This window comes from Bos mutus, chromosome 17 (genome assembly GCF_027580195.1).
Source record: "Bos mutus isolate GX-2022 chromosome 17, NWIPB_WYAK_1.1, whole genome shotgun sequence".
NCBI classification, from domain to species: domain Eukaryota; kingdom Metazoa; phylum Chordata; class Mammalia; order Artiodactyla; family Bovidae; genus Bos; species Bos mutus.
In genome coordinates, this window is record NC_091633.1 from 24,348,688 (window position 1) to 24,361,186 (window position 12,499).

At 38.9% G+C, this 12,499-nt stretch overlaps 1 protein-coding gene and 1 pseudogene across 3 annotated transcripts in view; one reads left to right on the plus strand and one right to left on the minus strand.

The window, feature by feature from the left end:
* The window catches only part of GLT1D1 (glycosyltransferase 1 domain containing 1), a 117,936-nt gene that overhangs the window by 37,363 nt on the left and 68,074 nt on the right, over window positions 1-12,499 (plus strand). For 2 of the 3 annotated variants that reach the window (XM_070385599.1, XM_070385601.1), the window contains exon 5: window positions 8,057-8,116. The exons of the other annotated variant lie outside the window; for it this stretch is intronic. In XM_070385599.1, the coding sequence (XP_070241700.1) occupies window positions 8,057-8,116 (60 nt within the window). The remainder of the gene's footprint in view (window positions 1-8,056; window positions 8,117-12,499) is intronic. 3 annotated transcript variants of the gene reach the window in all.
* Window positions 9,821-11,965, minus strand: LOC138991489 (MOB-like protein phocein pseudogene; annotated as a pseudogene).

Below are 12,499 nucleotides of genomic sequence, written 5' to 3' on the forward strand. Positions count from 1 at the left end.
AGATCAGCGGTCATGTTAACAAATGTGATTTTTTTTTTTTTTCGAATTCTGTTTAATGAAATGGTTCCACGTTAGGAAGACCTGTGTCACTCAGTGAACCAATATTTTTCAAAAGACTAATAGGTGGCACTACAGAATGATACATAGATAACAGAACCATCAAAGTGCAAGACAGATCTATGGATTTTACTATATCAGAATGTGATGTAATTTCAGGTTCCGTCTTGCAACTCACATTTAAGAAATAACCATTTGTTGAGTTTCGGTGTCATCAGTTCAGTTGCTTAGTCATGTCTGACTCTTTGTGACCCCGTGGACTGCAGCACACCAGGCTTCCCTGTCCATCACCAACTCCCAGAGCTTGCTCAAACTAATGTCCATTGAGTCAGTGATGCCATCCAACCATCTCATCCTCTGTTGTCCCCTTCTCTTCCCACCTTCGATCTTTCCCAGCCTGAGGGTCTTTTCCAATGAGTCAGTTCTTTGCATCAGGTGGCCAGAGTATTGGAGTTTCAGCTTCAGCACCAGTCCTTCCAATGAATATTCAGGACTGATTTCCTTTAGGATTGACTGGTTGGATCTCCTTGTAGTCCAAGGGACTCTCAAGAGTCTTCTCCAGCACCACAGTTTAAAAACATCAATTCAGCTTTCTTTATAGTCCAACTCTCACATCCATACATGGCTACTGGAAAAACCACAGCTTTGACTAAACAGACCTTTGTCTGCAAAGTAATGTCTCTGCTTTTTAATATGCTGTCTAGGTTGATCATAGCTTTTCTTCCAATGAGCAAGTGTTTGGTGTCATATCCAAGAATTAAACCCATAATGATCTGAAAAGGCTCAGGAAGGGCTAAGATTAAAATACTCCTCACCATTTCAACTACCTATCAGCAAGAAGCAGAATTTTCTTTCTATACCTCAGCCTAAACAACATATGGAAACAGATTGAATAGAGTAGCAAATATGAGACTCCAGCTGTCTTCTGTTAAGCCAAACATAAAAGAGGGGTTTTCCTTGTTGAAGCATATTTCTCCCCCATGAGTTTCCCCCCCTTTCTCTAATTTCTCAATTTTTTTAAATTTATTTTTTAATCAGAGAATAATTGCTTTACAACGTTGCTAGGGTCCAGTCCCGGTGGATCCAGGGAATTCGAAGCGGGGACCGAGTCGGCGAGGATCAGGAAACAATTGCTTAATTAAACGTTAATTAAGGATATAAAGAGTGGCTAAATAAGGATAGCTCAGTGAGGAAATTCAGTAGAGAAAAGAGGCTGAATAATTCAGCCAGAAGGTGAGAGAAAGAACGACAGGGGGAGACCAAGCTTCGGTGAACAAGGCCCGCATTTTATTTTCCAAAGTAGTTTTTATTCCTTAAGTTATGCATAGAGGATAATGGGGGAAGGGGTAGAGTCATGCAGTAAGCCAGGCTTTCTTCCTGCAAACTTATTATATGCAAAAGTTTAGGTGATTTGCATCATCTTCTGGCCCGGAGGCCTGTTAACATTTTAAGACCCTTTCTTCAGAAAACATTTTTCTCTAAAGGTGATTAGTCAGGCACCACCCTCCAAAAGCATTAGATAAAGTTGCATTCCTACAGGGCAAAGGTGTGGTGGGCTATAACAAGAAAAAGAATTAACTCAAGGGTCCAAGGTTACAAACATTAAAGCTACTACTTACATTTCTATACACCAGTTATATCAATCAATACACTGCCAGGGACACAGTAGGTAAGGGATATGGAGACTTAGCAGCAAACATTGGCCCAACAAGTGAAAAACCCTTCACCAATACAATTTCTAATCAAACTTTTAACTGCTCAAAGGAATCTGTATTTAGACAGTTTAGAACATCTCATGCCTCTCACAGTTGGGAGGCTCTGAACAATCACATGTGGCGGGAAAAACCTATTCAGGCAGGCTAGAGGACTCCCAAAGGAGTTTGTAGGTTGAAACACTATCACACCCAGGAACTTTATTAACTGGAGCTGTAAGTTAACTCTTTTTTCAGAGAGAGGGACTGGGGGACAGCCCCCCGTAAAGTCAGAGGTGTAGGTGAGAGCACAAAGCAGAAAGTAGGCAGACTCTGGTTTTGGGGGTAGATGCTCGAGAATTTCCAGGGGGACTCCTGAGGCTCCATCCCGCCTTTGCATATGCTGAGCCTCCTTCCTCATGACCTTTGCCACGGGCAGAGTTCCTCACGCTGGCTCCCAGCACAATGTTGTATTGGTTCCTGCCATACAACATTGGTTCCTGCCAGTCGTAACTATATGTGTACATACATATATCCCTTCCCTCTTGAGCCTCCCTTCCACTCTACCCTCCCACCCCTGTAGGTCGTCACAGAGTGCCAGGCTGGGCTCCCTTAACTTCTCAATTTAAGTGTCACCTTTGTCTGTAAAATCTATGTGTCTCCAAAATTGGTAGAGATCTGTTCACTGCTGTATCAGTTATTTTTTGCTACATAACTGCTGCTGCTAAGTCACTTCAGTCGTGTCTGACTCTGTGTGACCCCATAGACAGCAGCCTACCAGGCTCCCGTCCCTGGGATTCTCCAGGCAAGAACACTGGAGTGGGTTGCCATTTCCTTCTCCAATGCATGAAAGTGAAAAGTGAAAGTGAAGTTGCTCAGTCATGTCCAACTCTTCTCGACCCCATGGACTGCAGCCTACCAGGCTCCTCCGTCCATGGGATTTCCCAGGCAAGAGTACTGGAGTGGGGTGCATAACAAAGCTCATCAAACATAGTGCTTTAAGACAAACATTTATCATGTGTTCTTTGTGTTGTCTGGGCATTTCTTGCTGAGGTTGGCTCAGCAAGGCTGGGTGCTCCAACGTGGCTTAGCTCACATGCTGGAGCCCCTCAGCTGGGCTGGCTGGGACACTTGCTGTCTCTCTCTATGTGCTCTATTGCCCTGTATTAAGTTCAGTGGCAGGAGAGCGCAGGCACCAGTGCATGAGCTGGCTGCATGCTTCTGCCTGTGTGATGTTTGCTCCTGTCCTGTTGGCCAGAGCAAGTCAAGAATGGAGACGTTATCTCCATCTCATTACAGGATGATTTTCAAGATAGCCTTGAAAAAGGTTGGATTCAAGGAGGGGGTAATCTGTGGTCCATTTTAATAATCTGCCACATTTAGCATTTGTCTCTCACGATTATAACACTTCTTTCCTTTACTTTTCTCTCCATGTGGCTGTGAGCTCTTTGAGGTCAGGAACCAGATATGGTTCACCCCGTTATCCCCAGAGGTAGCATAACTAACACCTCCCATTTAATACATTTTTGTCCAGTTGACTTTGTCAGGAATGGATCCTTCTTTAAAAGTTTTTAATATAGAAATATCCAAGCATGCACAAAAGTAGCAAGAATAGTTGGGTAAAAATCTATATACATACTGTCTACTTACCATTCTCCAATCCTTATTCAATCTGCTCTCATTCTCTACTCACAACTCCTACACACACACACACACACACTTCTTTTTTCTGGACTATTTTTAAAAAATCACAACCACCATGCCATTTTATTGTTTTAACTTTCCAACCCAGCTTTTATTCTGAACAACTAATTGCTGTAGTTAGCTTCCAATTTTTGAGGCTATAAACCCCTTTGGGTGGCCCTGATAAAAGTCCCCTAAGTAGCATTACAATTTGATGAACGTTTTATGTTTCATTATTTTTTTTTTAACTTTTTATTTTGTATTGGAGTATTGATGATGAACAATGCTGTGATAGGTTCAGGTGCACAGCAGAGTGCCCATTCCATTTTATCTGTGCATATATGCCATTTACCTGCAAATATTCCTTGGGTAAAAGCTTTTTTTTTTTTTTTTTAACATAAGCTCCATGTTATGGATCCATTTGTGGGCAGGAAGATCATAGTGTGTAAGGAAGAATTAAAAAGGGCTCAGGGATGTTAACATTTTATGAATAAGTTGGAAGAACTTGAGTCAAGGAGTTTAGATGAGGAAAGGGAGGAGTATGGAGCCTTTGAGTTGGAGACACATTGAATTAGAGACAAAGATGGAACCTGAGGGGTAACTATCCAGCTGTGGTCAGAAAGGAGTGCAGCTGGAGATAACAGATGTAGGAGTCACCAGTGTCAAGGTGATACTTGAAGTGTGGAAATGATTATTCTTAGATGGGATTAACTTTTAGACGTGATGATGAGAAAGCGGTGTTAAATGCATAGTTCAATTACATTTGGGGCCGACTTTGCAGTCCTGGTGATAATAGCTAGCAGTATCCTATATGAAGAGTCAATTCTTTTTTTTTTGACTGGGCCGAGGGGCTTGCTGGATCTTAGTTCCACTTCCACTGCGGTGAGCCCTGAGCCACTGCAGTGCAATGAGAGCAGAGTCCTACCCACTGGACAACCAGGGAATTCCTGGAAGGATCATCTTACATTTCAAGATTAAGTTGGCCATTTGCCTGCCACCCAGGAGGTCAGTCACACTCTAATCCTGGGTTAGCAGTCTTTGTTTTCAGAAAGATACTTTCCCGAATATAATAACAAGGCATTTGAAGAAAAATGGGAGAAGTCAGCAAAACTTGTTTGGTTTTGGATGATGATATCAGAGGCAGTATCATAAAAGCTCATAGCAGAAAGGATGAATTTATTTTTATAGTTTAAAGTGGTGGAGTTAGTTATTAAATTTGAAGGTGAACCTGTTTTTTATTTTTTTAATACAGCTTTTTGGAATTTTTTTTTTTTTTTGGTGAATGATTTTTTGATAAAGTTATCTCAATGTCTTTATTTGGTTAGTTTTTAAAAATAAAAACTATATAGAAATAATATAAAGGTTAACTGTTCAGCCGTATCTTTGGAATTCTTTGAGATGGATTTTTGTGGAAAGACTGTTTATAGATCTGTGTTCTGAACAGTGATGCAGTTTTTGAATAATTAAGGTTTGTTCTTCATTATTGAACTGCCAGCTTTTGTTTTTAATTCTTTCTTCTTTATTTTGGTGAGCAGGCTTGACTCAGGTATAAATATAGCTAATCCTTTCTAATTATTATCAGATCAGAATCAAGTTCCAATAATCCCAGATTAAAAAGAAAGATTTACAGCCTTTGCTTCTTACCGCTTTTGTGATTTCATTAGAGTCTGTGTAGATAAATACAGTTTTGAGCATAAAAGCTGGCCTAAAACTTATATTTTCTCAAGCTTCATTTGTATAAAAACACATGCATGCTCTTAAAAATTTTAATTTTATTAAAAAAATCTAATTTTATTAAAAAATTTTTTTTTGCCTCTGCCATGTGGCATGTGGGATCGTAGTTCCCTGGTCAGGAACTGAACCCGTGCCCCCTGCATTGGAAGTGTCCTCACACCACTTAACCACTGCATCACCAGGGAAGTCCCCATAGGCACTCTCTTGATACCAGTACTAGAAGTTCAGTGCAACCTACAAAGGTGAGCCATGGATCTAATTTAAAATTTTCTGGTAGCCACATTTTAAAAAGTAAGTGGAAACAAGAAAAATCAGTTTTAATGATCTGTTTGACTTAATCCACCTCCTGGAGTTAGCCAACCTGTGAAAGATAAGCCAACCTGCAAAGACTGCCCTCACTTTTGACATCAACTGCAAGTTCAGGGGGTCCCCAGAACCAGCCTCAAGTTTGAGAATTTTCTTGCAAGATTCAGAACTCACTGAGTGTTATTATACTCACAGTTATGGTTTATTGCTGGGAAAGGATACAGACTAAAATCAGCCAGAGGAAGAGACACAGGGGCTGATCCTCCATGGCCTTCACTCTGGTGGAGCCAAGACTGTGTGCCCTCTGGTTATCCACCTGTGGTTATTTTAACCTCCAGTTATTTTAAAACAGATTTTATTCGTGTATAGTTGCTTTACGATTTTGTGTCAGTTTCTGCTGTACAACAAAGTGAATCAGCTGTATATATACATGTATCCCCTTTTTTTGGATTTCCTTCCCATTTAGGTCACTACAGAGGACAGAGTAGAGTTCCCTGAACTATGTAGTAGGTTCTGATTGGTTACCTGTTTTATACATAGTAGTATATATACGGGACTTCCCTGGTGGCTCAGACGGTAAAGCGTCTGTCTACAATGTGGGAGACCCGGGTTCGATCCCTGGGTCGGGAAGATCCCCTGGAGAAGGAAATGGCAATCCACTCCAGTACTATTGCCTGGAAAATCCCACGGACAGCCTGGTAGGCTACAGTCCATGGTGTCGCAAAGAGTCAGACACGACTAAGCGACTTCACTTCACTTCACTTCACTTTAGTATATATACACCAGTCCCAATCTTCCAATTCGTCCCACCTTCCTTCCCCGCCTTGGTGTCCATATGTTTATTGTCTACATCTGTGTCTCTATTTTTGCTTTGCAAATGAGTTCATCTGTACCATTTTTCTAGATTCCACATATATGAATTAATATGCGATATTTCTCTTTCTGACTTCACTCTGTATGACAGACTAAAAATAGAACTACCATATGACCCAGCAATCCCACTTGTGGGCATATACCTGGAGAAAACTGTAATTCTGAAAGATACATGCACCCCAATGCTTATTGCAGCACTATTTGCAATAGCCAAGACACGGAAGCAACCTAAATATCCATCAACAGAGGAATGGGTAAAGAAGATGTGACACATATATACCATGGACTATTACTCAGCCACAAGAAAAAGAAATCGTGCCATCTGCAGAGATATTAATTAACTTCCAGTTATTGATCTGAGACGGTATACACAGAGTTTTGCTAGCCCAGGAAGCTCACTCGAGTTTGGTGTCCAAAGTTTATTCTGGGGCTCATTGCATAGACTTGATTGACTGACTACATGGTTGGATCCAGTCTCCCAAGTGGACTGATACCACTTGATCCAAAGGCCCCACCTTCCATCACGTGGTGGTCTTCCTGGCTTGCCAGTCCCCACCTCAGACTGTTAGCTGCGGCTGGCCCCACCCTAGGCAATACATGCCCCTTAGGAATCACATAGATTATTTCCCAGAAGCCTAGGGCATGAGCAGGACCTGTCTTGGCCGAGGCCACGTTCTTAATTTTTTTTTTTTTTTTTAATTTGGTTGCATCAGATCTTAGTTGTGGCACACAGGCTTAGTTGTCCCATGGCATGTGGGATTGGATTTCGATAAAGAAAGTTTTATCTCTTTTAATTGGAATGCCTTTGTTTGGGCTGGTCATTGTTTTTTTAATGTTACTTATGTCAGCCTTAATGTGACGTCCTGCCTACTTTGTAAGGAAGCACTGTCCCAGGGGGCTTTTTACTAGGTCTGCCTTAGTATTTACCACCCAAGTTCAATATTGGTTATGTTTTGGGATAGTACTATTCTGTTGTTTTGTGATATTTTACCTTTGATTTGGTGTGTTTAAGAATTTGATTCACCATACATGTCTAACTGTGATCTAGGCATTGTACAAATTTAAAACAAAGTACAGTTACTGCCACAGTAACAGACCTTCAGAATGCAGATTTGGGCACTTCTAATTCTAGTCCGTGTTCAGAATGCTTTCTCTAAACTCACCAGGCTTTTACCAGAAAATGTAACTATTTCACCAGAATAATTAAAAACAAATTCGGTATGGATATAGTCTTAACTGAAGCCTTTTCTCTCTGCAGAACCAACGAGTGTGGTTTAATTTGTCTCCATTGAGTTCAAAACACCACAGGCCTGTGTAAAGTTTAACTGCACTGTTCATGTACTTTTTTTCTAGTAAGTACTCAGCTAAGAGGACTTTTTCTAAATTCAAATATTTGTTAACTATTTTTACAAAATCGTGAGCTTGAGTCAATATTGCTTGATGCAATTATCAGATTCAGAACAACCAACATGTCACATGGGTACTCTTTGCTGAGTTTAGTGCTGAGCTAAGTTTCCTGGCATTGTTACTTTTTAGTGGGTTTTTTTTTTTTTTAAATTATGAAACTGAGTCCCTGACTCCAGAGCCCTCGTGTATCTACCCTGCCTTGGCACTCCTGAAAGAAAAATAACTTTCTGGAAGCAGTTAGGCGATACTTAAAGAGTAATTTTCCTTTCATTGTGTACCTATACTCATCAAAGTTCTTTTGGAAGTTAAAATACAGAAAGCCAGACAGATCTCATTGGCTGTCATACGCCCGGTTCATGGCACAGGTGAGCTCAAAAGGCCAATGTCCGTGTGAGTTCTGTTCTAATCTGAATGGGCTGCCTCTTGCCTAATTGTTGAAGTTCGTTGTCCTGAGAATTGCTTATTTCTTCTTCTTCCTGCATGGCCTACTGCTTTATATCTGATCATCTTTGAAAAATCACATCGACAGAAGCTGCACAGACCACATCTTTTATTATAGCTTCTACTACAGTGGAAACTTAGGAAACATTTGCTTCCTTTGTTTCATCTCTGGAAACCCTAGTTTGTAATGCTGGCCCTCCCTGCAAATAGGCTGCAAAGGAAGCTCCAGGGACTGGTCATATCCTAGGGAGCTAATCATTTCTAATAACTTCTATTATGATTGGCTTCCCTCAGAGATTTCTTGATAGAACTGCAAGTGTTCTTTGCATTTTTCCCCCATGTGAGATCCTTGGGAATTGAAAAATTTTTAAGTTTTTCCAAAGAATGGAAAAACTCATCAATTTCAGAGTATAGATTCTGAGTTAACATTTCCCATAACCTGGGGCACAAACTTTTGGAATGATCTGAAGTATTGCTTCTAATTCAAAAGATTACTAAGGCACAGAATGGTAGGGGAAGCTCCTGAATAAAATCAGCAATATGTGCATGAATAAAATCATCTATGCATATGTGCTAAGTCGCTTCAGATGTGTCCGACTCTTTGCGACCCTGTGGACTGCAATCTACCAGGCTCCTCTGTCCATGGGATTCTCCAGGCAAGAATACTGGAGTGGGTTGCCATGCCCTCCTGCAGGCAGATTCTTTACCACTAGCGCCACCTGGGAAGCCCCAGATCACCAACGATTCCACGTTATTTACTCCATAGATTTAACTGTATTTTAAAAAAATCTTCCTGGGGATTTTCCTGTTGGCATTCCTATTTCTTGAATCGCTGGACTACATTACCTATTACACGTTCATGCCTTGATTTTTGCCCAGGGTTGTTTTAGTTTTATTTTTATTGCCTGTTCCAGATTTGATCCCCTGAAATCAGACCCCAATTTAGTTTTCAGATTTCTCCCCCATATCATTCGTGGATTTTTTTCCTTTTCTTGAAAAGTCTTGGCTTGGTTCAGTTGTAAGAATTCCGTGAAAAGGTCGTGTCCCCTCCTTTTTATTTTTATTTATTTATTTATTTATTTTTTTCTTTGGGGTATTTTTTTTTTATGATCAATTCCAAACACATAGTACAGGGAAGATGGAATGAGTAAGAAAAAAATTTTTATTTCCCCATTAACACCAAGTCATATTATTCAAAATGTGTTTCAGAATACTTAGCCAGATCACCAAATCCCAGCCACTGCCTTAGTTCAAATGTCCACTAATAGTCAAGCAACAGAAATCCACTGAGACTTTTATACAGAGAGAAGAGCTACATTGTTATATATAATTTATTAACTTGGTTTAGTTTTCGATATTTAGCAAGTTTGCATAAAAATGACTATTCCCATTGGTTCATAGTTACATTAATATAAATGCATAATTTCAAAGCCAATATTCCTTTCACTGTGAATATAAAACTTCTTAAAGAGAGTGTGGATTGGGACAAAATAATGACTGGCTGCTGGGATAGCACTGTTCAAAGCCAAATATACTGGCAGGATCAGAAAGCATAAATATATATACAAACTCTCAGGATGCTACTGTTTTCCACGTTTTTGCAATACATACTTATAGTATGGTATGAATTATTTCCTCTAACTTGAAAAAAAAAGAATACTACATTTTAATCTTCATTTCAAAATAACTCATTCAAATGAAAAAGAAGTTCATTTGTTAATTCTGTTCAAAAGATGGATTTAAATATTTTCTTCACTACATGTACAATTTTTTTTTAACCTAAGTGTCTCATTACAACCAGCTCAGCAATAAGACCTCTAGTGCTTTGTTAGAAAACTGCATTCAGTAGGTACGACTGTAAAATCTATGGTTGAATCCTTCTTAAGACACTGAATTATAACCAAGTCCAAAAAATGTATGAGCATTCAACAATACCTTTAGAACCTGTGAATTACTGCAAAAAAATTTTACATGTCCATATAATTCAAACATAAACTTTGTGGAGAAGGGGTGTAAAATAAATAGTATAGTATTTTCCAACTCTATTTAAGTGCTGCCTAAATGGTTAGATGTGAAGATTAATATTACTAACATTATTAGTCAAACTATTTCAAGGACTGTTTTCCAAGTAGTGAGAACAATTTTGCAAAGCAAAGATAAGCAAGAGCCTATGCCAATACATTTTTTCCTGTAGTGTAATGTAATTGCTAATATGAGGTATAGACTGTAAGCAATTAATACACATATAAATAGGTATAGGTCACCACTAAATCACAGTCTGGCGAAAAGCTTCTCAGGTATGTAGTTTGAGGAGGGAGTAAGGGAAATGGAGAGAAGGGAAGGACAGGGCAGGTTTCCACTGGGAACATCATTTACACTCTTTATTGTTATCACTATGTTGTATGTAACTATCCACTGATGCAGAAAGGTAAATCCTTTCTAAGTATGCTGGTCTAGAATATACTTTGTGTAGCATAGTAAGATTACTTAAGTATTACTGATGCTTTATTTGCATTTATACTTGGATATACACATAATTATATGTATATCAAAAACTATAAACAGAATTTAAAAACTTTTATCTCATTTTAGAAAACTTATTAAGATAGAACTATGTGCTACAGAATTTCCTAGAATCCCAGGTATAAAACCAAAGGAAAACATTACTATGTCTTTAGTATAAATGGTTTGTGTGAAACCTCAAGCTCACTCATCTTTTTATAGATGCGTTTATTTGATGAGGATTGTGATCCAATGATTGTTTAGCAGCAATTTTACCAAACTGTAAATTCTTTTTTTAACAGGCATTATAAACATAATACTAATCTTATTTAAAAACCATGAGTGCCACACAAGTGAATATACAGCTCATGAATAACTTAAAAAGTATTTCCCATTTTAAAAGGCAACACTCAGCATACAAAAACCTATACTAAACAAAGAAGCTATAATATGGATACATGATTGATGTGTCTAAAATGATATATATACAGTACATAATTAATGTTAATTATGTGATCAGTACGTTTTTTTCTATATGATTCCCTTCATGCTTCACTTTCCCCAGAAACTGAATTCTGAACTTCTTCTTCTAAAATTGGTACAATCAGGTTATCCTTAGACATCAAATTATATTTCATCACAAATTTAGTAAACCGATGACACAAAAATGTTTCATTTTCATATTCATCAAATATCTGCCGGTGATGAAAATAAGCATGTGAAAATATTCTGTAAATCCTACGGCATACTGATCCTAGTTTTGCTACAGATGATTCCTTTATGCTAACTCTGCTGGGAAAATATTTATTGCTATTCAGAAGACATGCAGCACCATCAAGTGTGTGTCTAGTGTAGTCTATAGCAGGACACTCTTTCGGTGTTTTATGAGCTGCACAAAGAAAAATCCACTGTTCAGTTGCTGTCATGTGAGTGCATGTATCTGAATGGCATTCACTCTGAAGTTTGACAGCAAGTCCATTTAGCTCAAGACAGAATTGCCTTAAATGTTCATACTTCCACACACCTTCATCTTGGCCTTCAGGTGGTTCAAGAATTTTGTCAATATTGGAACAATCTGCCCTTATGTTCTGTTGAATATACTGCTGAACAGCAAGTGTACTGTCCATTTCATCAAAGGATTCATCAGGCCAATTATAGAAATCCTGAGCCTTAGTACCTGGCCTGTTCTGCCTCAGCACAGCCGTCCCCTCCGCCATGACCATAGTGCCAGAGTCTGGGCGGCTGGAGTCGGTACCCGGATGTAGGGGACGGCTGCCTGCGCCTCCTTTTTATTTTTAATTCTTTTTTATTTTTTAGGCTTGCCTCTCAGCTTACAGGATCTTAGTTCCCCAATCAGGGATTGAATCCAGGGCCCTATCAGTGAAAAAGCTGAATCCTAACCACTGGACCATCAAGGAATTCCCTGGACATTATTTTCTTTTCTTGCTTAAAAACAATTTTTGAGGGGAAAAAGAAAAAGGAGAAAAGAAGAGACCTGTGTCACCTGAAAAGTGTCCAATTTCTGTGTTTTGTGATATATTTTGAGAGTTTTACACTTATTAGTCATGATTTCTTTGAACTCAAATCCATCATTAGAAGTTGTATTGAAATTGAAAATAAAAATTAATGGTTTTTGCCACCTGTAGAGGATGAAACTATGCACAGATTTTTAAAAATAATATTTATTGTGCTTTCCACTTAGCATAAAGTTTAATTTCAGGTCATATTAATCAAAGAGTGGGAAATCTTTTTGTTGTTGCCGTCTGTCTGGTATTCCATTATACTACTACTACTACTAAGTTGCT